Below are 25,796 nucleotides of genomic sequence, written 5' to 3'. Positions count from 1 at the left end.
GATGTTTTGCACGTAAGCAGTGCTTTCAAGGCCGCCTGGCTATCAGTTATTATTAGAATTTGCTTATTTTTGTAAGTCCTTCTAATGTTTTCTTCTATGCACCATAACAGAGCATATATTTCCGTTTGAAAAACTGTGGCGTGTTTTCCTAGTGGTATGCTGATGCTTACCTTAGGTCTCTCGCCATAAACTCCTGCACCACTTCCCCTTTCCTGTTTAGATCCATCTGTGAACCATATTAGACAGTCCTGGGTCAGTTTTTTCGCATTATTTACCCAGAATTTTTGATCCAGTATTACCTCAAATTTCCTCTGAATGTGATATTTAGGACACATGTAATCCGATCTCATTTCAAGAATTGGATCCCTTACTGTGTTCCAAATTGATGTTGTACCTGTCGTTGTTATGTTCCCCGGCAGGTCAATCAAGTCCCGGAGCCTTTGGTAAGCACATCTTGCCTCCCCTAAAATTATTAGGTCCAGTGGAGGCAGGTCTAATATAGCTTCCATGCTCGCAGTAGGAGTGGTTCTTATTGCACCAGTTATGCCTAGACAGGCCATTCGTTGAATCCTCTCTAGTTTGTGTATCGCAGTGTTTTGCATGACTTTTGGCCACCAGCTTACAGCTGCGTAAGTTATTGCTGGTCTGATCACCCTGGTGTACACCCAGTGCACCATACCAGGTTTGAGACCCCATGTTTTTCCATACATTCGTCTAACCATTGCAAATGTGGTTACCGATTTGTTTATGACCTTTTCCAGATGCTGGTTCCAGGTTAGTTTTGAGTCTAGGATGACTCCTAAATACTTAACCTCTCCCTTGAATGTTAACTCTTCACCATGAAGATAAATTGGTCCAATTCCATCCAATTTTTTCCTTCTGGTAAATGAGACGATGGTGGCTTTTGTGGGGCTTATATTCAGCCCTTCACTTGCAGTCCATCTTGCTACAGTATTCAGGGCCATCTACAACAGTGTCACAATAGTGTCTTAAAAAAATGGCAACCAAACTGACCTACATTACTACATTATCTACAATAACATGTGTTAGCTACAAAATCGGATGTATACATAATTCAAGCTGAAACAAAATTAACATTTTTCGAAAGTGCACTAACCTGGAAAATCCAGAAAAACTATATTGTCTGTAAGAGATAATAAGTATTTAAAATAGCAGTTCGATATCTATACTTGGTAACTCATTCATAATAAATGTTCAGCTATATAGACATTTTGCTAGAACATGCATTAAAAAGCAATGAATTTTTTATACTTCAGAAATAGAATATAACCTCAGGGACTACCCGATTGCAAAACATTTCAAAAGATAAACTACAATTCAGTAAAAACACTTCCATCAATCGATTATCCAGACAGTATAGAAATTTGTTTTGCTTTCGTTTTTAAATACTTAACGTGTATGAATTATTCATGTGGTCGTTATGGGCTGAAAGCCATAGTTTGTCTAGAAATAAATCTTGAATCTTTATGGATTTCCGAGATTTATTTTCCAGAGCTGATTTGCGTATTAAATTAAGTGCATTTGGTAGTAAAACCTAAAGCAAACCATACAATTTCCTGTCTGGACTTGATGCCTCATTTAGTATGCAGTAAGAATGCGGTAAAGTCCATTTTTTTAAGTCAGCATTGTCACCCTTAGTAACCCCCTCCCTGTTTTAACGTTGTTACGACAACCTGTTTGTTTTGATGCCGAACAAGAAATACAGCAAATTATTTTGCAAGGTTGATGGAAATTGGTTTGGAATCAATTTAAAACTGGCAAAGAAACGCGTAATAAGCAAATTAGTGAAGGACACATTTTTCAAATTTCCATGAAAGCAACATTAAGGTATTTTTATCTAAATACTGGAAAAATATACAGGGTGTCTAAAAAGTCTGGAATATTGCAAATATCTCGAAAACTGCTGATTTTATTTTTCTCAAAATTTGCGTCTTGTTATAGTAAATAACAGCGCATGACGTGAGGGTGAAATGAGGTTCGCAAGTATACAGGGTCAGTCACAAAGTATACCAACTTTCTTAATTCAAACCTAACACACTGTATATTACTTCAGATTTTAAGAGTACTTATAAAGGCCAATTCAACGATATACGACTTTTATTTTTTTTTTGATTTTTTTTTTGTACCTGCCTATAACAATGATAGGTGTAACAATGACAGCTAACGTCAATATAATGTTAAATTAATTGGCAAATTTTCCTATTACTTAAAATGGTGTTTTTGAGTGAGAAGGAAAAGACTGACATCTTAAGTATCCTTCTCACTCAAAAACACCATTTTAAGTAATAGGAAAATTTGCCAATTAATTTAACATTATATTGACGTTAGCTGTCATTGTTACACCTATCATTGTTATAGGCAGGTACAAAAAAAAAATCAAAAAAAAAAATCAAAAAAAAATAAAAATCGTATATCGTTGAATTGGCCTTTATAAGTACTCTTAAAATCTGAAGTAATATACAGTGTGTTAGGTTTGAATTAAGAAAGTTGGTATACTTTGTGACTGACCCTGTATACTTGCGAACCTCATTTCACCCTCACGTCATGCGCTGTTATTTACTTTAACAAGACGCAAATTTTGAGAAAAATAAAATCAGCAGTTTTCGAGATATTTGCAATATTCCAGACTTTTTGGACACCCTGTATATAATAAAACTAGAATCTGTTCAGACGTCATTGCTATAGTTCTAGTTATTTATTTAGAAGTTATCTAAACATTCTAGAGTAAACTTAAACTGTTGTGTAAATAGTGTTGTTAGAAATTAAGTACTGCAGCACACGTCAACAACATAATGAAAAGTTGTAAATCATGCAATATTTTTGTCAGGTAAAGTTTCTTTTATATTAATGGAAAAAAAGGCTTTTCCCTTCCGTTTTCCTTAGTCTAAATGAATAAAAGTTTTGAATTTTGTTAAACAATATTGAAAAAAAAAAAACATTTGGCATTGAAAGTATCAAAAAGTTTATATTTAATTTCTCGTGTCAACAAACAACAAAACGACAACAATTTTATGCAAATAAACTTTGGCCAGATGCAGGGCGTGCAATTTTTTTACATATACTTGACTAATTGAACTTAAGAAATTTCGACTTTTTTAAATGGATCACCCTGTACCTACAAAACACTTAAACTTTTATTAAGTATAGGTACCTAATTTTAATGTTTGAGATTTATCTATATTTTTTAATTGTTTTCTTACTAAACTAAGTAGCTAACGATAAATAAAATATGCAGGTGTTGTCAAACTTTGACAAGTAAGTTTAAATTTTGTTGTAAGTGAAATCCATATATGTTTTTATATACGGATTATATAGAAAAACTCAAAAATGTTTTATTTTTGTACGTCATTTACAACAACAATTTATAATGTATTTTGTCACTCAATTGATATGTCAAAGCAAAGGTTCATATCTTAGTACAGTTAAAATAACAAAAAACTAAGGTAAAAGGTAAAAAATATAAATAACTCGCAGACTATTAAAATTAGCTATACATAGTATAGTATTTAGATATTATTTTGACAGGTGCCACGTGACTGGTCTAAGTAAATGGTGTTCCCAGGCATGTGACAACTGTCATAAACATCAAAACTGTCAAACATTGTAAAGTATGGGCAAAAAGCTGCAAGGATCACAATTTAAAACAGGTGTCTTGCAGTATTCGAGAGAATACATGGTTTTTGACTACATAACCATTATTTTAACAGTTGTTGACTGTCTGTATAAACGGTGTTTGAGTTTTATGTGACAGTTGTCACAAACTTCAAAACTGTCAAACTTTACCCAATCAGGACATGAAGCTGAAAAAATCACAGTGAATAGAATAATAGTTAACTTGCAGTATTCGAAACCAGACGTGTATTTTTTATAGGTTCCTGACAATTAATTTGACAGCTGTCACGTGACTATCTAAGGAAATAGTGTTTCAGTATCACGTGACAACTGTCAGAAACGTCAAAACTGACAAACTTTGCCCAGTTTGGGCATGAACCTCTAAAAATCACAGTATGGAACAGTTTTCTTGAAGTATTCAAGACCAGTCGTGGTTTTTAGCTTCTTGTCCATTATTTTGACAATTGTCACCTGACTGTATAATTGAATAGTGTACAAGTATCACGTGTTTGTTCTCACAGACCGCCACATACGTTAGAGTTTGCTCCACTTTAAAAACAAAATTTGGTTGCAACGTTAGACACAAAATGTACTTTAAAGTTTCATGATCCTTAATTTATTGAGAGTTGACCCGGAAACGTCTAACAGAAATGGTGTTTTAGTATCTGCCATAAACGACAAAACTGCCAAACTTCGCCCAGTATGGACATAAAGCTCTAAAAATCACAGTACGGAACAGTTTTCATGCAGCGTTGAACATAAAATATGTTTTAAACTATTTTAGAGGTTCATGATCCCAAATTTAACATTTCGCTTTTTTAAATAAAACATCTTGTGCATTAGTCTGTTTTCTGATAGCTTTTACGAGATATTTCAACTTTTACTAAGTAAGTCATATACCAATTTTAATACTCTGCAAATTAACTTAATTTTTTTAGAAAAACTCATAAATGGTGTATTTTTTACGTCCTTTTTAACAACAATTTAAAATGTTTATTATTACTCAACTGATATGTCAATACCTAAAAGTAAGTAGGTGTAAAAGATATCAGAAAAAAGAGTAATACATAGTCAAAAAGTCAAAATTTCTTAAGTTGAATCACTAAAAATATATTTTAAAAAATTTAGCATAAATCTTTTTTGTCGTCCCTGAGGGTTTTCTATCTTTAAATTTTAATTTCGTTGCAGTCAATTATTTATTATAGTAAAAATTAATAATTTTTTGAAAAAATTTTAGTATTAGAAAAACTATTAGGTTTATGTATACGACATTATTAACAGGAAAGTTTTCAAATGACATAGATAATCTAAAACTCTATAAAAAATATGGGGTTCTCTTTAAAAAAAAACTAATATGTAATCTGCCACGCCTTTGTGAACCACCCTGTATATATTCAAAAATAATTTTAAACTATACTTAATAAAATTGTCTAAAACTTTTGTATTTCTCCCAACAATAAAGATACTAAACTTCAATGTAAATTCAACGTAAATGAAAAGATTTTTAAACGAATTCCTTAAGTATGAATCGTTTAAGTTTTCAATTATATTCTCAAAAGTTACAATTTCCTGAAACTACCTTCAAGTTAATTTGAATAATTGAGTTGAAAGGCAGGACTGAGAAATGAAGTTTCCAGCACCGATTTATCGTCCTCATAAAAAATTATTGCATTAGTTACTATAATCGGCATTAGAAGTTTGTTCACTGCAAAATCAGAAAAACAATCAAATATAAAATGTTTTGGGTGATAATTTTGACATCATTTATATTTCTTGTTTCAATGTCAGTATAGCAAAGTAGTATGGTTAAGGAAAAACCGAATCTTTCTAGAAAAGAAAATACATTTTAAACACTTTTTCACAAATTCGACTTTTTTTCGCTAAAAAAATTAATATAGTTATAATTTTTACTATTATATTACATGTTAACTACTTTTCTTAACTTTAAAACGTTATTGATGTTAAGGATCAATTGGGATGATACGTTTATTTTTTTTAAATCCAAATGCTCTCCAGAATCCTGTAATTTTTTGTTATTGTTATTTTAGATTGTTTTATCGAATATTATTTATTTTATGTTTTAGTATTCTTTAGTAGAATAGATTTAGTTACCATTTTCGTTTATTATAAACAATCCAGAAATAACATACTGAATAAAGTGTCTTCCATCCTGTTGTTAATAATAGATAAAATAGGTGATTTTTTAAATTGAATAAACAACAAATAACAAATAAATATAAATTCTATGTTTTAAGTCGGTGATGCTTTATATTTAACATAGATTGCAGAAATAAAAAAAAGTATTGTCACTCTACGTATTTTGTATCTTTCCAAAAAGGTTAATACACTTTCTCCATACCTGTGTCACTGTATAAGGTCGAACCTGGCATGAAACAAAGTTGTATGTTACAGGGATGTGCTATATAAGTTACAGTTAATGATAATCGAAACTGGGATTTAGTTACATTCCTTTGCGCTTTGTTTAATTAATATTAAAGAATATTATTTAGTAGTTCTAATAATAATCTCTTGGATTGACGATTAGCAAAAATATGTTTTATTAATATATCTGCTAACTAATTGAATTAATTTAGTTGCATTAATTACTAATTGATCAATCAATCAAACGGTTTGAGTCACCAATCTGTTTACAATAATATCAATCTAATTTCTTTTTAACTTATTTAAAAAAAAGGCTTAATCAAAAGCAAATTCTAATGTAATAAACTTAGGCCTTAAGCTACGAAAATTATTTTATTAGTTAAGTAAATGAATATATTAAATATTTTAAACCGTAGTTCTAATTTTTGTTACGGAATCTGGATAGCGTAAATTGCCTAACTTTAAAAAATATGATTGAGTACTCATTTCAAGTCTATTTATCAGCAAGTTTTGACACTTTAAAGATTTTTGGTTGGTTCAGTTCGAATTCATAATCATTATAAAAAAATTCAACTCTTCCAAGTATTCAAAGTATTATTGAGTTTTTGGAATTAAATCAGCTGGTTTCCGAAACTCTTAGACTTCTTAAAAGTTCTGCAAACAAATTTTACGACAAAGTTTTACTTAGTTAGTTAAGACTGCGTATAAAAGACTCGTTTTTCTCAGTAAGGTTTTTTGTTTTTGCTAAATAAACTTCTTAATTCACAATACATCTGAACGAGCTCAATGCAAAACTTCAAATTATGTCTGGACAACTTCTTAAAAATACTTTTCATTTTCAGGAATAGCAGAGCTGCTTCAAAACATAACAACATTTAATATTTCAGCAAGTACGATAAAAAAGTTTCATTGCTAATTTATTTATATTGTGACTGGATACATCAAGACCCAATTTGAGGTCATGAACCAAAACAAATACTGAAAACGTATCCATGCTGTCATAATATCTACGTATAATGTATAAATTAACACAGCATGATTGTATAATCAAAGCAAATTATTTGCGGTTAGCATTAATAATTAACCTTGAGACCAGGAATCATGCTTTCCAGCAATCTAATATCGTGATTAAAGCCTGACAAACAACAAACTTCACACATAACAATTGGGTGCTGATTTCGCTATTAATCGAAATCAAACATTTGCTCGATAAATCGACTCTGTTCCGTATTTCTTTCGATATTATTCTAATATTAGCTTGGTAAATAAGACGAAGTTGTGTACCTACACAATCACATAAAACGATTTATCATCATCATCATCATCATTAAATCGGACTCTTGACAAATAGTTTTAACGAAGGGTAGTTTAGCGATAATTAGAGGAAAAACAATTTAGTTGACAACGAAGCAACATTGGTAGTCTTTCGTTAGGGTATGTTATTAAGAGTAAAAAGTGACAAGACTTTTTGTTACTATTTATTAGAAATGTCGTATTGAATAAACAAATATATTTTCTTTCCTATATTTGGCAAACTAAAACCTCTCAAAGCGCAATTAACGCTTGGCCTACTTTTTCGTTTCATCCATTATACTCCTTCCTGGGATTTCAAAGTAGGTTTAAGATAACAATGTTCCACTTCATTATTCATATCTCATGACACTCCTTGCCCTAAATGTATGATATTGATAATGTTTAATGTCCTGATGAATTATGTTTTTACAATTATGAAGCGTGATATAATTTTTGTGTTATATTAGGATTGATGGAACTTTCTATAACTCAATTGTGCATGGAACAATATAATAACGATTGTAGAATATTTTTAGTGACTTCAGAAATAGCTTTGAAAAGAATCTAAAATTGTTTGCCGGTAATAACACACATGCAAACCATCGTTTTCTTCGTAATTGCCGCTATTACAACGTGTTATTGATTATTTTTAGATATGGAGATATGGTACCAGCAACAATTGCAGGCAAAATCGTAGGCGGTGTATGTTCACTTAGTGGAGTACTTGTGATTGCTCTTCCGGTACCAGTTATTGTATCAAACTTCAGTAGGATATATCATCAAAATCAGAGAGCGGACAAAAGAAAAGCACAAAGGGTAAGTATGATTTTCTTTTCTTTCCGTATTTGTTATAATGATTTCAAGTTTTATACAAAAGGTTCTGCCAGAAAGTTTTTCTCTTTGTGAGTTTTTGGTTGCACGAGTATAATTTGTTAATATCCCACTTAAATAAAAAAAATCGTTATACAGTGTTATTTAAGGGTAACGTATTAAAGGAAAATGGAAGCACCTGGGGAGGCACATTTCAAAATTAGTCAGGACTATACAGATTGTCGCAAAAAAAACGAAACGATTTATCATCATAGAGAGATACATGCAAAGTTGAATGGGGAAATAATTAGAGTAATTAATTAGAAGTTAAAAACTCTCGTTTTTCCGAAATTTTTGTTATTCTTAATATATTTCCATAGTCCCAGTTATCTACAGATAGATTTATAAATCGTCGTGGCTATTTTAGTACTTATACCATTGTCTTTGTATGTTAGTGATCTAAACTGTTTTGTCCTTCCGATAATTTTAATCCTAATGATTCGTATATGCTTCGTAAATTTTAATTTTTTGTCAATAGTTATTCCCAGGTATTTTATGTTTTTTGGTTCAGTAATATGGTCGCTTGCTGTAATATTTGGTGAGTTTATATTGATTTTGTGGTTAGACCAAAGAAGTTTTACTGGCATTTGGTGTGTCGCCACTTATAAAACATTCGAAACGGAACTGAGCACCAAGAGAGATTGGAGCAGAGAATCCATTCAAACATTGGGAAAAAATACCATAATATGGTATAGGGACGGATCTAAAACTCCCGAGAGGACTGGAGCAGGAGTCTACGGGCCTCGCACCAAATACTCCGAACCCATGGGCCAGTTCCCTAGCATTTTTCAAGCGGAAATTCACGCCATAGAAAGGTGTATTCAGTTCAACCTCGACAGGAAATACCGGAACAAAGAAATTGCGATCCTTTCCGATAGCCAAGCAGTCATCCAAGCGTTGAGCTCATCTAATGAATGATGGTTGTGGAGTGCCTAGGAAAGCTCAATGATCTAGGAAGGAACAACAAGGTAACCCTCTTCTGGGTTCCGGGGCTCGTCGGAGTAGAGGGTAACAAACAAGCAGATACTCTGGCACGAAAAGGAGCATCAGCGCCACTGATCGGGCTAGAACCATTCTGCGGCATTGGAAAAGCATATGTCCAGGAAGAACTTAATAAAGCTGAAGAAGAACTGAGAGCAAAGACTTTCAGGACTGAGGCAGGCCAAAGATCTCCTCGGCAATTTTAATCGAGCACGAAGACGCTGATTAACTAACCTCAGCAAAATTAGTCTCAAGGCATTAACATATTTCTAACGGGTCATTGTCGACTCAGAGAACACCTAAGGAAGCTAGGCCTTAAAGAGGACAGTACCTGCAGGTTCTGCGGAGAAGAACCAGAAACACTCCACCACATCTTGCTGGAGTGTTATGCTGTACGCCACAGAAGACTAAACACACTGGGATTATACCAGCTGGCTGTGGAAGAAATACCTCGAACAGACCCACTCAAGATCCTGAAATTCCTAAAGGAACTAAATTTTGAAGGGGTGCTATGAACAAGGAAACGTTGAGATAGCAGAAGAAGATGGTCGAAGAGGTCGCAGTACATCTGTCACCATCCACACCTACCATTACCATTACCATTACAAAACCTTGTCATTGTACTGTTTGTCAAAATCTGAAGTCTTTCTGCAGCTTTTGAGATAGTTTTGTCGTGTACGACAAGTGCAGTATCGTCCGCGTATTGTAAAATGTGAGATGTTTTGTCTCTGTAATTTTTGTCTTAAAAATGATAATTGTCAATATCATGGCAGTATATGTTGGGGAGCATTGTGAAAGCCCTTGCTTGGGAGAAAAAGAATAGCAGCGGTAGAGCTCGAATCAGATGAGAAAAGGCCACCGCATCATCAATGACGCAGTTTTTAAAACTATTTCTTTCTCCTTCTAAGGTTGCCGTCGCATTAGATATAATCAGAGGCGTCCTATTAAAATATTCCCGAAAATATATTGTTAAGCGGTCAAAAAGCCACTTGGCAACGTAGTACGGTTTTTACTTGGACACAATTAAAACAGATGCGGCAGCGGCCAGGGACATTTGGACCTTTTTATATGCTTTTACTAGCCGGCACTCTAAACGGTGTTGCCAAGTTTAAAAAAATGTAGTGGCGGACAGGGAGACTTAGGGGGTTAGGTTAGGTTCCGTTTTAGTCTGGTGTTTTGGTTGTATTGTTGATGGTCGCAGTTGAAGTTCACATAGTGTTATGAATAAAAAACGTTATTTTGTCAAAATGTCTTTCGAAAAAGGTTGGAAAGAAAGGTGTTATCATATACAGCCAAGGCCGTGAAATCGTCAGTAACGTCTTACAATTTATGAAGAAAGAAGCAGAAGGAGTTTCCATTCCTTTGAAAAACTTGTTGTCTTTTATTTTCTTTATTAAAAACGACGAAAATGTTTCATTTTACTGATAAAATAATAGCACGCCACTGACTGGCTGCAACAACTTGGAAAGTAACGAGAGCAGCAATATTTAAAGCGAGACGTACAGAGATCGTGACATCATCGTTTGATGACGCCTGTGGCCTTTTCTTAGCTGATTCGAGCTCTATCAATGAGTACTTGTAGTTGTCTATTTTGTAGTAGGTTTTTAATGTTGTAAAGTAGGTATTTTGGTATTTGAGGTTGGTGCAGTTTATATAATAAACCTGCATGCCAAACACTGTCGAAAGCCTTGTTTATGCCCACAAATAAACAGGCTGTCCTTTTGTCGCCTAAGTGTGTTGTTTGTATATTATTTCTCAGAACCAAGACTGGATGTATAGTTAAGTTGTTTTTCAGTTTTGGTTTTCTAACCTCCTTTTATACAGATGGAGTTACATACTTGATGAAGCCAAAAAGCAGAAACACGTGTCGCCGTGTTATCATCCTTATTTCTCTCTGCTTCACCTTTTTTGCGGAATTGCCCAATAAACACTTCTTCCATGTTATTGATTATCTTCAAATTTTTTCAAACCTTATACGAGTTTTTCTTGTTGCTACTGTTTTGGTTTTTCTTCTTCTGTCATCGTCGACTAGTTCTTAGGTATACTCATTCCATCTTGCTAGTTTCTCTTCAAGGGCCTCTTTTGACCAGCCAGATTGATCTCTGACCAGCCAGATATTGCATTAGTTTCGCCTTATACCAGCTAACTTATAATTTTTTTATGAAGGTTACGATTATTGTGTTTTATTGGTAACACCGTGCTGTACTGGTCAGTTATTTTCTTCTGTTTCAAAGCCACAGTGTTGTGATTTATTATTTACTACCTTATTTTTGGGGTTAAAAAGATTAAATGGGGTAGGTGTGTGTTGTAAGTTATTGTCGTGTTTAAACAATAACACATCAAAAACAATGTTAATGTTGAAACATAAATAATTTTTTTATTTACAATTTCATTCTAAGTTTAAATTTAGAACTTAATGATGGTAGTATTGGGGAGCGGCATAGGCAACTGGGGCTGGTACTACCAATTTGGCGGGAGCGGCTACAACAACTTTAGCTGGAGCTGGGGCTGGGTGGACAGGGTGTCCGGTCCTTTCCACTACAGCGTTGAAACCGTTGTGGGAATCGGCGGTGTAGTGGACAGTCCTGGTGGTACCATCAGCTTCAGCCAAGGAGTAAGATCCCTTGACTACGTCACCATCACGGATTTCGTGCTGGCTCTTGTGATCACCAGTGTGGGGGTCTTGTACACCATAGTTGTATTCGTATTTGGCTGGGGCATAGTGTTCTTGCGCGATGGGGGCGGCATGTACAACAGGGGCAGCGTGGACAACGGGAGCGGGGGCGGCGTAGGAAATGGGGCTGGCGTAGGAAACGGGGCTGGTGTAAGAAACGGGGCTGGCGTAAGAAACGGGGCTGGCGTAAGCAATTGGAGCTCCATGAGCGGCTACCAAGGGGGAAGAGACCGTGGAGTATGAGGTGGCATGTCCGTGGTAATCCACAAGACCGGCTTGGGCGACGGCTACGAAAGTAGCAACGGCTAAGATCTAAAGAAAAATACCTTTTTAAACATACAAACTGACGGAGTTGACCGAAATTATTTATGCATATTATTAAACATAACATCTGCCGGTAACACAAATTCGTGTGTAAAGTATGTGGATATGGAAAACGGTCAGAAATGTAACAATAATTTCGATTACTTTCAGAGACATACGAAGAAATACGGCATTATTAAAAAAAAACTTTATTGTTTGAATTTCAAAGTAAGTGTAAGTAAATATCAAAATCGTCTATCATTCATCATAAAGAATCAATAAGAGAATAAAAAAATGCGATTTCTGTAAATCGCAATGCAAAAATTGTCATTATGGTCCAAATTAACAGGAAATACTATGTAATTGTCATGAAAATGGTTAACAGAAGCATAGAAGATTGGACTTTATTAACAGAAAAAATATACAATTTTTTCTTTTTGCTAATTTGGACAAAAAGCAGAACTGTGCTGTAAATTATAATTAAAAATTTAGGTAACAATGTGATAATGGTCGATATTCCCGACCCCCAATCACCATTGTGACGGGAATTTCCATAAAAGTGGTAATACAAATATATGTAATGCAATAACATATGTGGTAAAACATATGCAGTAATAGACCTGATTACCAGCAAAATAAAAATTCAATTGTCACAAATTACTATCGTAATTATAATTTTCATAATAACCGTTATAAAGATATGCAAAATTAGATCATATAATGGAAAACAATTTTCCATTTCTGTGTTGTTATTTAGACTGTTTAGAAAAAAAGGAATAAATGCAATGTTTATATTTTATAAATTTGATTTGTTTTATGATGTCAAGAAAAAGTTTAATCAGGTCAATTCATTAAATTCAATGTAAATCACTATACACTTTTTGATGCCTGTGCACTAAATAAATAATAATATTTTATATAAAAAAACGCACGTTACCAAAGTGAATAAGTGGCTCTCTAAATTGAGTAAATTTCACTCAAACACTGTATTTCTTAACGATTCAAAATCCTTACACACAAATTTGTGACAGAACAGGAAATGTCTAATAACTCTTTGAATAAAAATCATTAAATTATACAGAGTGACCTAATATATAATATTTATCTACCGATATAAGTATCTCCCATATAATTAAAAAGCTGAATTAGTTTAGTGTTGTTGTGTAATACTATACACCTTTCTATAAAAATACAGATTTGGATACTTACTTTGGAGAACATGGTTGTAGGAATAATAAATAAATTATTGTTACTATACTTAATTTTTTTGACACCCAACACTTATATAGTTAAGGAGTCTGCAATCCCTTCCATTCTGCAAAACGCACATTCCAATGAAATTTGAAAGTATTTAATTGGTTCTCAAATGTGTATCTAAACTTGACCTCGATACATATTGTCCGGTATGCATTGGGTTTTGGCAACTTTATTGCGATCAAGGTAAAAAACTGTAGGTGCTTAATTATAATAATTAGTACAAATACATATTGTAGTTATTTTCTTACAAATCACTATTGCAAAATTTCAGTTAAAATTGTATTTTTTAAAAAAACTCTTTCAACAAGATTCCATTTCTTCATTTAAATTAGTTTTTATAAAAAGTTTAGAAATGTTTAATTGGATAATTAATATGTGGTCGAATGTCTCATTTTTTGCTTACGTTCAACAATTCAATAATTTCTTTCTTGTCAGTACTAAGACTGATGATCTGTGTAGTAAATTGTAAGTAAATCTTTAGTTTTGCTTGACTATGTAACAGAATAAGAAGCGTTTGACAGCCCTTTTGTTTTGGTACTTTTGGGAGTACAACTTTCTCAATGTCAGCTTGAAAGAGTAATTTGAATATTCTCATATCATAAGGTCCATTTATGATTAATCAGTGATCATGTGGCTTTCATGACTTTTATTTCACCATACATGCCGCCACCATTTTCCGTCACGCATTAAGGAGTTTGAAAATACTTGATATTAAGTATTTAATAAAAATATCAAGCTACTTGGCTGACCAATTCATACTATAGCTAATTCATAAGAAACCAAAAGTATAGTACGTTAATGTTATCCTTTTACTTTACAAAATCAATCGTCAAATTGTATTTTTTTAAATAATGCAATGCAACGAGTCACCATAAAATGTCACCAGTGCAATTTCGTATGCAAGTTGAAAAGTATTTACATTGAGAGAAGAGAAAATAGCATTGAAATCAATACTGAATGTATTAAAGCACTCTCACTAAAGCAATATATTCCACTTAACCATAAGGGCATTTAATTTCCTGTTATTAAATTATAATCTTTAGGTATATTGAGATTGGATTTATTTACAGAAAGCACGTCTGGCAAGAATCCGCATTGCCAAAGCTTCTTCCGGAGCTGCTTTTGTTAGTAAAAAGAAGGCTGCTGAAGCTCGTTTAGCTGCTCAGGAATCAGGCATCGAACTTGATGATAGTTACAGAGAAGAGGATATCTTTGAACTGCAGCATCATCACCTTTTGAGATGTTTGGAAAAAACTACTGACAGGGAATTTGTTGAACTAGAGGTAAATTTTATTTACTTTGTATTCTCTGATGAGATCTGATATTGTGTACTATGCAAATTTTGATGTTGGCAACCTGGCTTCATTATATTTAAATTAGAACTGATTTGCCTACCATTTAGGTACCTTACAATGGTCATCCGAAGAGGCCAGGTTCTCCATCACCTTTGGCAAGCCCTGCACACTCAGCTGTTTCAATTGGACTTTTTCAATCCTGCTGCGGACGATGCTGCCCTAGAAGGTGATTATTACTGCTATTACAGTAGAAAAATGAAAATACACAGTACATGCAACTTTTGTGGGTAATTTATAGGTACCAACACACTTGCGGAAAGTATATGCCGGCTGCGTCTACTGCTCAAGCTAACCAAACTGGAAGTGGCATGGATGGAACTTACCTCGTAGAAGCGTCTTTTTAGACATATCACGAAAATGCCTTTACTGTTAAGCCGTTAAGCCAAATTTAAAATCATGCCACACAACAGCTCATTATTGGATAATCGATCCATCATCGAAATTATATAACAAAAAGCTCAATTGTTGAAATACTAACAAAATGAATAACACTGCTTCTTGTTGTTGTAGGAAAAGTAATGACTGACATAGGTAAAACATAACAAGTATCATTTGCTGGAGGGACACGAAAAAATGACAATTTTTCTTGTTTTTTTGTAATGCGTGAATGTATGATTTTTTTGTCAAAGACTGTAATTTATTTTAGCATAAATTTTATTTCATTTTAGTTGTAGTAGGTTGGTAGTGAATATGATGCTTTTTAAAGTTATGAAGTTTTAACTTGACTACGTTTCTCCTAAAGGTTGTAATGAAAAAAAGTGTAGGAGCAAAGTAATCATAAAGCAACTACTTATGTAACTTAAAAAATAATTTACATAAAAAAGGAGTAGTATTGATAGTATTGGACTGTAAAGGTGAGTTAAAAGGTTGACACAAAAATGATTCCATATTAAAATATGTCAAATACACAGGGTGATTGAATTAGTAAGTGTACACTTAACTTTGTATGTAGATCATCTGGTAGTTTCTAGACAATCTGTCAAGAGGCTTTTTTGTCTAAATTTGCCTTGTATAATAATTTGATTAATAAATATAACAAAGTATTTCTATAGACCATTAAAAAATATCGTCATTGAACACAGACTATACGACACCTCTGTCAACTACAAAATGTTCCAAACATTAAATGATGCTTAAAAGTTGCTTCTTTATCATGTTACATGTCTATTCGGTTGTTACGTTATCTTATCATACTTTGATTTTTGCCATATTTTGTGCACTTTTAAGTTTTATTTCGTTTTTGAGTAAGGAACAAAAACAGAATCTTGTTGTGTCTTGGGGTTTTTGTGTTAGTTGCTTTCTGCAATCGATATAAAACAAAGATTTACAGTTTTATAATTGTTTTGGTAATAATAGGAAAAATTACTTAAAAATTAGGTTATTCACGATTAGAGAACTGTCATAAACTATTTTCTATTAAACTAGCAGTTACAGTTTTATTGAGGTTCACAAACATCTTAAATTTGAACAATTTGTCGGTCATAAACGAAGCAAGAAATGTTGGTTTTGACTGTAATTTGTCTATATTTGATTGCTATGCCCAAACGTATTTAAGGAGGATTTTTAAAGTGCGGTCCAACTTATATTCAAACGTTCATAAACCGACTAGCCTTCATCTGGAAAGTACTTCATGCAGACTATTTCAGATTCTCCACCTTGGTAACTTTTACACCCTGTATGTCCGTAATTGTGCATATTTCACATAGAAGACATTATTTTGATGCAATTTAAAATATGACTCATTTATCGATGAACAACAAAGTATGTGTTTCCTCCCTACAACTTTTGAAATTACATTCTTGCTTAGAAAGCTATATCTCTTGTGCACATCGCAAAAGTCCTTAGAAAACTGGTGAAGTTAGGTTGGATTATTCACTAATGTCACTAATAGTCTGAACTTACAAACTTTCAGTACTTTTTAAGCAAGCAAAAGCCTAAGCATGAGGTACAAGGATGACACAACTCCGTCTTATTCAATTACGTATGAAAAACTCATCTTCTTACCCAGAAGAAGATGATTACAGACATATTGCTTCTTTCTGAGCTGGTAGAAAAAGTTTTGGAAATGTTGGAAAATCCATTGGTCTTAACATACTTAATTCTTTCTGAAGGATGGGCAAGGATGGGACAGATCTAAAGAGTATAGTAAAAGTTTTTTAATACAAAAATTCACTAATATATGACATCTTCCACTTACGTCCTGCGTGATTCAGAACATAAATACCTACTGTACAGAGAAAATATCTTCCAATCATTAGACTTGCTGGCTTGAATAATGTCTTTCCGAGTGGATAGTAGAAAAGATAGTCTTTTTCAAATCCGGTGAGTCTTTGGATTTCTAAAGGGTTATTGATAACAGCAAGATCATCAGCAGTATCATGATTAGCATGATTAGCAGAGTCATTCAATATTGTTGCATTTCCAAAGTAAAGAAAGGAAGAAGTATGATAATAGAAGCATTTCAGTTTTAATCAACCAAAACCTCAATCAAATATCTACCGTTATCTATAAGAAATTTAGAATTTTTAGTGTGTGGTCATAAAAAATCGGCATTCTAGAGATATTAAAGACTTCAAATCATTACTCTGCAAATCATCACTGAGAAGATGTAGATTTGTCTCCAGTTGATTGTAAATTAACGTTTCAGATCGTACTTTTCAAACAATCCTGATCTTCCTACTGTTTTGCCTCAGTACAGATTTCAAATATTTCGTAAAGAATAAAATCAACAGTTTCGTTCAAAATATGGTACTTGCTTCTGATATAATAATATAATAATAATAAGTGCAGCCATCTGAGTAACTGAACAAATTTGGCGCCACCGGTTAGTCCACCCTGTATGAATAATAGCCAGTAACTCAACATTCCTAATGGAGTATATGTAATTATTTCATTTTGTTTACTCATGCACTTTAGGTAGGTTATTTATTTATATAAAGTTATCCTGTATTTTTATTTAAATTGTTAACTCGTGTAACCGATTACGCGATAAACATCTTAAATTTGTTGCTTTTTATACCCAGTGGTTTTAAATTTATAAGTCAAAATTACAAATCGACTAAATCTTATAATCTAAGAAGTATTATTGATGAATTAGCTGATATTCTAATTTGGAACCGCCAGCTGACCTACATACACTATACATATTTCAATGAATTACCCTGTATGACTGATGTGTAGGAGTTTTGGTATCAGTGAAAGTGAATCTATATTATGTAAATAACATGAATGTTGTTATATACAGATCGTTCAACGTATCTTTGCATGCACGTAACACCAATATATTAATCAGTGATTTTGGAGTTAAGTATAGTTAGATACCCGACAGCAGTTTTTCTCCTGAAGCTACAAATGCGTCTTAAATTTGTCTTAAGAATTTAAAGTGACATTTGATTTAGTCCTATTTTAACATTAATCATGTGACACGTAAATGCAGTTTTTCAGGATTTATGAAAAAACTATACAGCCGGTTAACAAAGCAAAGTTATGCAGTTTTGAGAGCTTTTTGTGAACACAATGCCATTTTCTTTGCCTCTATCTATTATAGATTCCTAATAATAGAGTAAGTGAGTGGTTAAAGTTATGTTTATTTCACCTTTACTTTGTACTTCTACACTTAAATTAATGTTAATTTAAACAATAATTGAAATAATAAACACATTTAGACAGTAAATCGTCTATTAAAATTATCACAGTTAAACACTTGAGCAAGTTCTGCATAACTTTAGTTTTTTTTTTGTAAATTTTCAAGTTGCAAATTTTGTAATTTTCAACATTAAATATCGCAGAAAGGAATGTTAAGATTATCAATCTCATAAAAATTAACGTAATGGAACTCGAACAGCAATTCTGAATATTTAAACTGAATAGTATAGAGATGATATAGAATAGTAGTTCTAAACGGCAGTGGTATTCATTTTGGTAGAATCATCTGAAAATTATCTAAATTATTAAACTGTCTTTTTCTGGTCCAAACCAATTATAATAATCTGAAAAAAGTGAAATTCGTTTTTGGTATCATATTTACAAAAAATCGAGACATCGATTCATATTTGTGCGATATAACTTTACTATCCACTATTTAGATCTTTAGAACAAACCACGTAGAAATGTGGTAGTTAACCATTTTCTGAAACATTTGAATTGTGCTTGTCAAAATATTTCAAAAATACATATAAAATTAGGTCAACTTTAGGGCATAGATATTTTGAGATTTTAGAAATTTTAAAAGTAACTTATACTTTGATTGAGGTAATTTAATGCGAAAAATTGATACTTCAGAATGCAAAACTTATTTTAAAATTTAGAAGAAATTATAACCTCTATAGTATAGTTTATTTAAAACACGTGATAACACTTGTTTTTCCAACTGGTTAAAATCAGACTATTTCTGTGTTGTTTGGTTTTAGATGTGTGAAAATTTTAATGTGTGATTGTAGGTCTGATGGTGCCTAGTTTGGTGAAACACTTTTCTTAAATGTACAGTGTAAAATTTTGACTAAAATTTATCAAAAAATATTCGCATTAAATTGACTTATATGATACAAAAGTCTGGTGAAAAATTTGACTTAATTGCTACTTTGTGAATGTTTATCAGGCGTGACAGAGTCGGCAGGAATTTTTGTTATTTATATATTTAAACGCGTTATTAGCAGGTAATAAACGATATATGTATATTGGGTACTGGAATTAAACTGTTTTGAATTTATATTTAAAAATTACTATTTTGATAATTAGATAATTTTAATTTATTAACGGTAACAGACGATATTGCTTGGAACTTTATTATAATTTTTAGTGAATAATTTCGTATATGCTATTTTAGCTTTAGTGATGCAACTTTTGCAAAAGTATATTGAGTAGATTTCATGAGACTATGAAGATTTCTTTAAGTTTAAATTTGATAGAAATCTTCCTACTGCACCCTAACCAACCTTACATCGAATTGCAAATAAAATTGAATTCACTATTATACGTTGTAAAAATGTACAAAAAAAACGTTTTTACAACGGTTATAATAGAGTGGTAATTACTATACATAGTTTAGTACTGCAGCTGCTGAACTACTTATTTAGAGCACAGTATTAAAAAATCTCTCAAAACCTAAATTAATTTAGGATGTTTATGGAAGCTGCTGTCATATATCGTCATTTCTAAAAACTTTATTTAAGGTTTAAATTATTTAATGTTTAACAATTTAGCAAACAAGCCTTTATGGTCGAATCTTTAAATATACAGGATGGAAACTTTGGGATCTTAAAATGGGTTGAAAGGTTTGTTATTGAGAAAAAATTAAAAAAAATTAATTTGTCTTTTAATCCGTGTGAAATAATCATTATTATATAAACAAAAATTAATGATTTGATATTACATTTCAGTACACATTCTACAGCATAGAGACAAACTAAAAAAGCTATAAGAAAATGCTGGAAATTGACAAAGTTCTAGACTTAGCTACAATAATTCTCTCAAAAATTTCAAATACAAAGAGGTATTTTTGGATGTTTTATTAGGAAAAGCGTAAAGTTTTTCTAAAGATAGTAATATTTTGACAAAAATTAAAATTATGGAACAAAAGCAGCGGTTTGAAGTAAATAAGACTACATTATTAGCATCATCTTTCAATTTAACTGAGAACGAAACTGAACTATAATTTGGGTTTGGCATTCTTGCGGAAATAATATGACTATTTTTCTATAGAAATTAGTAGCTGCAAAAAATAATTAGGTAGATATTAGCAGACTAATATAAGTCCTGAAAGGCGAAAAAAATGACTTCCTAGTTTAGTGCCAGTACTTTCACTTCAGATTAATTTTATTTAAGATAATTTCTATAGAAACCGTGAATTAAGACCTTGCTATTGGTCAATTCAGTGATTTGTGAAGAAATTTTCTTAGGAATAAATTTATCTTGAGTTGAAAGTATCCGTTCTTAGTGTTATTTATTGGAAACCACTATTTGTGCTAGCATAACATGAACTATCAAAATGTTACTCTCCCTAGTAGAATTTTATGCTCTTTTTAATGATGTATCCAAAAATATCTCTTAATGTTTGAACATTTTGAGAAAAAAAAGTTAAAAGTGCCACCTACCATGTATTTGAAGAGGTAGAAAAAAAAATACTTTAAAAAGTAAAAGAATAATGTCATTATTTGTATGTATTTGATGGTATATTTTCAGAAAAATTGATTTTATCATTTTTATTTTTTGTTACGCCTTCTAGCGGCAAAGTCTCAAACTCCTGTAAATATCATTGATCTTAAAAGTTCCCTTCCTGTATAATTAACCTCATTTTCTACTTAATTCAGTGTATTTAATATTTTAGTCAACCATGTTTAAAAAGTTAGAGAGATCTGTATTGATTTTGTTCGATTGGGTTGTTTTTAAGTTAGTGAAGGAAGAAGTGGATGAAAAATCGTAATTTATATATGAACAGTCATTAAGTTGAACAATATTGCCAGTTTATTCAGCATTACAGTATTGTGACCAAGTTGGTAAACTAGAAATTTTAATTCCATTATGTGTATCTTCAAAACCAAACTGAATAGGGCAATCCTTGTGGGCGAATGTTCAGAATAAAACAAATAAGAACATGAAAACCGGAAATCAAGATAATGATTTAAACAAAAAGTTACACTTTAAGACAGCAAAGAGGATAGTGCAAGATCAAAAACAAACCAAATTCCAGCACTCTCCCAAATGAAGCAATTTAGAAAAAAACACAATACAAGCTACAAGCATTCCAAAGTGTAGTGTTTCCAACAAAATAAGTTTGAAAGTACTATAAAGGAAACTTTGCGAGGATCAGAACAAACCTATGGTAATGGTGGCACAACGACTGCTTTTGACTCTGCAAAATTTATGATGCTGAACCATCATCATCATAAAATTTGTCATATTTTCTTCTTCAGAGGAGGAACCATTTGAATTTTTAGGGAACATTAGAGCAAGAAGAATACTCTGATGAAACCTGACGAGTAAGATGATTATGGTTTCTTGAAAGTCAATATCAGACAGCTTTGACAAATTCATCCATGCAAATACTGGAAGGACATCAAACTTGGCTTGACTGGACAGTCGATGATCAGTCCACTAAATCATCAGACGGTGACAACAAAACAACCGATTATTTGATCATTTTAAAGATTATCAAACAAAAAAGCATTTAACTAAATAGATTAAAATCGAGAAAATGATCATCAATGCTCTGGACTTAATGGATTAAATAATGTAGTAAGATCCAAAATTGCGGATATCGTGTGAATAATGCCTTGATTGATGAAATGGTAGATAATCGACAGACTAGACATTGTTTCCCATGGAACAAATTACGCAAAAGCTTACATCCTTAAAGGATCGTGATGATGATGACAAAAAGAAGTGAGTAAAACTAATACCACTGTGCATCACTAGTCTGTTACAAATTTTTCTACATACCAGTAAATATTATTATTATAATAGAACGATTCTGTGATACATATTAGGAAGGCCAATCCTACTTTCTGTAAACACAATCTGCCATTGGCGGATAATACGAATCTTATAGCAATGATAAAGAGCTAGTGCAGTACACGCCAAAGAACTGCTTCAATTGGATGTCGGCTGGTTTGGCTTATATCTTTTCTCATCTCTATCTTACACTTCGGCATATACTTTGAAACTGCCAAGATGTTGTGGACATGTCACGTGTTGACAGAACAAATAAATAAATAACAGAGTGTCTTTCAATGGTAAAAAATAACTGTCTGAAAGAAAAAAACATAATTCTAAATTAGTAAAGGAATATTTTGTTTCATTTTATTATCGTTGTTTTGGTTTGCTTTTATTTTAATTTTCTTCTTCCTTTCTTGAAGTGACTTCGCAAAGAAATCTCATATCAATATTGTTAATGTTAATGACTCTAAATATTACATGTCATGAAATCAAATTTTAGATTGTGCAAAGAATAAAGAAAAGAACGCAGACCAAATTTTCTAGAATGTAGTTACCAGAATTGAGTAAGGATATTGGGCATAAAACTTGAGGAAATATAGTTAAATAATTAAAATGAAATTAGTTGACTGGGGGTGAAAATTCTATACTTTTACCGAAAGAGTAGAAGCTCAAACGTAGAGGAAACTCATTCACTGCCACATAAACTCTGAGACGTAACTCTCATGCTAGTTAAAAGACAAAATAAGATACCAGAAAAAGAGCAGAGAGAATCATCACATATCTAGCTCAAAGAAGGTAATACTAGAAAAACAAAGACATTCACTGTGTGTGCTTTTTGAGCTTAACTTGGTGGATCATTCTACTGAGTCTTGCAGAAATGCCTACTTACATAAAAGTTTAATCGAAGTCTTTTCAAAATTACAATTTAATCTATATGGTTCAAAATGTGACTTGTATCACACTGTCACTAGATAAGCATCATCCTTCAAACTTTGATTTTGGTTAAATATTTGACTAGTCACAATATTCAAAATCTTGAGTACATTACTTCTTTTGTACTGGCAACATTGTTTTCATTTGACTTAATATTCAGGAAAATCCGTGTACTGTGTTTTAGCTTTATAATCTTTCCAATTTAAATTATATTGATGTTAGAATACTATTTACTCAAACTGTATGTAAAGGATTGATACTATACAAAAGAATCACAAAATCTGGTCAAAAGTAAATTAAATGAAATTGCATTGAGCTGGAGAAAATAATATCATTTAATGACTTATGAGAATAATTTTTAAACGTGATACTTGTAATTGTAATTTGTTCTGGTGTTAGTGTCTTTTTACCATTTTTGGGATATTATATTCTCAGTTGCGTTCGATATTTCCAACGCACTTTACTCGAGTTCTCAGTACGTGTTTCATTAATTTGCTTTTGGAATTGAATACATTGTATTTTTGCCTTTAACAAATGATATTCTAAATTGTTTAGCAATAAGAAAATAGATGTAATAAACATAGTGTTGCCGCAAATCTCCAAATTCCCCTATTACAAGGGGAACTTTAAAATACTAAAAGTTGTTTATAGTTGTTGAGCACAAATTTCGTGTTCGCATTAACATTGCCATTTTGATGTTTTTTGCACTACATGATTGAGTAAAATATGATATACAACTTATGAGTCGTACAGGGTGTTCAAGTAAAGGATGACGTCAGCTGCCCTATAATTACGCTATACGACCATGAAAAACATAGACAATATTTTTTCTGACAGTGACAATTTCTAATAACTAACTAAGCTAATTTAAACAGCCGACGTTCTGATATTTAAACACCCGTTACATATTTAAATGTTTAAACTATCTTTGCTGTCAGTTTTAGCTCTAAGAATTACAGTTTTTAGAAGTAAATTACATGTACAGAGTGTTTAACTAGTTCAAAGCAGGGATTGTTTCCGATTTTATTATTAAGAATATCCTGCCTATGTAATGTAAGTACAGGTGTATAACAAAGTTTCCACACTGTGGTATAAAAGTATAAAATATAAGATGACATTTGTAGATGGTGCTTTGGGTCAATTTAATTTAATGGAAGCTTTCAAATGGTATTTTTTCTAATCTGAGCAAGCTTAAATAGACAATAAAAGAAGACAATATGCATTGCCCTGTTTTCTTCTGCAAGATTGGGTTAGGAGTAATCAAATGGATGTTTGAAGTGATCACGTTATTAGTTTACCATCTTGACTGCGCAAAATTAAAGCTTTAGGTTAGAAAGAGTATCAGTTTAACAGCTACATTTTTAAAAGCACTTTTTTCTACTTCAAGACCAATATTAAGGTTCTATAAATATATATACTGATAATAAACAATTTAAATATATACTTATATATTAAATTAGTATAAATATCAATTAATGTTATTGCAGATTATAGGGAGTTAATCATTGTGGCTGAATTACGGAAAATGTTTTTATTTCTTGTATTTTTTTTAATTTCGATACGTATTTATGTAGTTGCACATAATATACTTGTGATTGAAACTTTTATCAAAAAAATAAAGTGGGTTTATGAATAAAGTTCTAATTTAATGAGGTTATTAAAGAGAGCAAAATAAAGTTCGGAATCAAAATGATATACAAATAAGGGCCAAAGAGAGTCGAAGCAGTTTATTTAACTTTTAATCATTTGGCTTTTGGAGAGTTGTCAGTTATACTGGCATTTACTTTTTGGTGATTGATATGTTGACAAATTATTTAATATCTTATTGTTAAGACATTAGTAGAGATATGAAAAAGGCCAAATACATTCTGTTCTAATGTAATCTAAATGTATGACCTATAATGATGTAGGTATAGGCGACGTACAATAAAACGGCGTACAACAGAGAGTAATTTTAGGGTATTAAATAAAGATTAAATACTATATGTACGTAGCAGATTACTGTAAAATTTAAATAGTTAATATATATTGTAATTCCAAAGTCTCTTTTAAACATATATTATATTACATATAGATGATTTTTTTTTGTATAGTTAGAGTTATTTCTTCAAATTCTATCTTTTCAAACTTGCTGTAAAACAATATACATTTTCAATAAGAGCATCATGATTATTATTTCCCCTTAACTCAAATCTTCTAGAAAACAAACTTAGATTTTAAATGCACTACCAAAATGGGCAAATTGTACTACCTTATATTGTGTAAAAGTGTAAAAGTTTACACTAATGGCAGTGCATTGTCGATTTAGAAAATGATTCCATACAATTGGAAACATCCACATTTTAATTTTTTGTTTACCAACAACACATTACAAAAGTATACTTCCATGGTTTTAATAATATGTTGAACGACACTGAAAAATTCCATTTTTTTAAGATTATTTAATGTCATCAGGTTTACCTCAGTTTACAAGATTTTTAAGACTTGATAGACAAATTAATATTACTCTGACTATGTTTACATCGCTGAAAGTCTTTTTTCAAATGGGTTTTTATGATTGAACACTCCATTTATTCGAGTTTACAGAGAAATATTCAACTTTTCTAGTTTAGTTTTACAAGGCTTCTATACTATTCTGACTAGTTTTCAAACTAGAAACTGCTTAACAATAATTCCAACCC

General features: G+C 31.8%; 2 protein-coding genes across 3 annotated transcripts in view; one reads left to right on the top strand and one right to left on the bottom strand.

The window, feature by feature from the left end:
- Positions 1 to 25,276, top strand: part of Shal (Potassium voltage-gated channel protein Shal) — a 42,308-nt gene extending 17,032 nt beyond the window's left edge. The window contains exons 2-5 of the mRNA XM_081994128.1: positions 7,962 to 8,124; positions 14,464 to 14,676; positions 14,796 to 14,914; positions 14,987 to 25,276. Of these exons, the coding sequence (XP_081850254.1) occupies positions 7,962 to 8,124; positions 14,464 to 14,676; positions 14,796 to 14,914; positions 14,987 to 15,092 (601 nt within the window). The 3' untranslated portion in view covers positions 15,093 to 25,276. The remainder of the gene's footprint in view (positions 1 to 7,961; positions 8,125 to 14,463; positions 14,677 to 14,795; positions 14,915 to 14,986) is intronic.
- LOC145738941 (cuticle protein 18.6-like) overlaps positions 11,511 to 25,796 on the bottom strand; it is a 99,317-nt gene continuing 85,031 nt past the window's right edge. The window contains exons 1-2 of one of the 2 annotated variants that reach the window (XM_081994133.1): positions 13,346 to 13,449; positions 11,511 to 12,145 (exon numbers count right to left, since the gene is read on the bottom strand). In XM_081994133.1, coding sequence (XP_081850259.1) covers positions 11,573 to 12,145; positions 13,346 to 13,357 — 585 coding nt within the window. In that variant the 5' untranslated portion in view covers positions 13,358 to 13,449 and the 3' untranslated portion in view covers positions 11,511 to 11,572. Of the gene's footprint in view, positions 12,146 to 13,345; positions 13,450 to 25,796 lie in introns of those variants that run through there. The other variant, XM_081994132.1, reaches the window with a different exon arrangement.

Source organism: Ips typographus, linkage group LG16 (assembly GCF_016097725.1).
Source record: "Ips typographus isolate SLU linkage group LG16, UJ_Ityp_2.0, whole genome shotgun sequence".
NCBI classification, from domain to species: Eukaryota; Metazoa; Arthropoda; class Insecta; order Coleoptera; family Curculionidae; genus Ips; species Ips typographus.
This window is presented reverse-complemented; position numbering and strand designations above follow the sequence as displayed.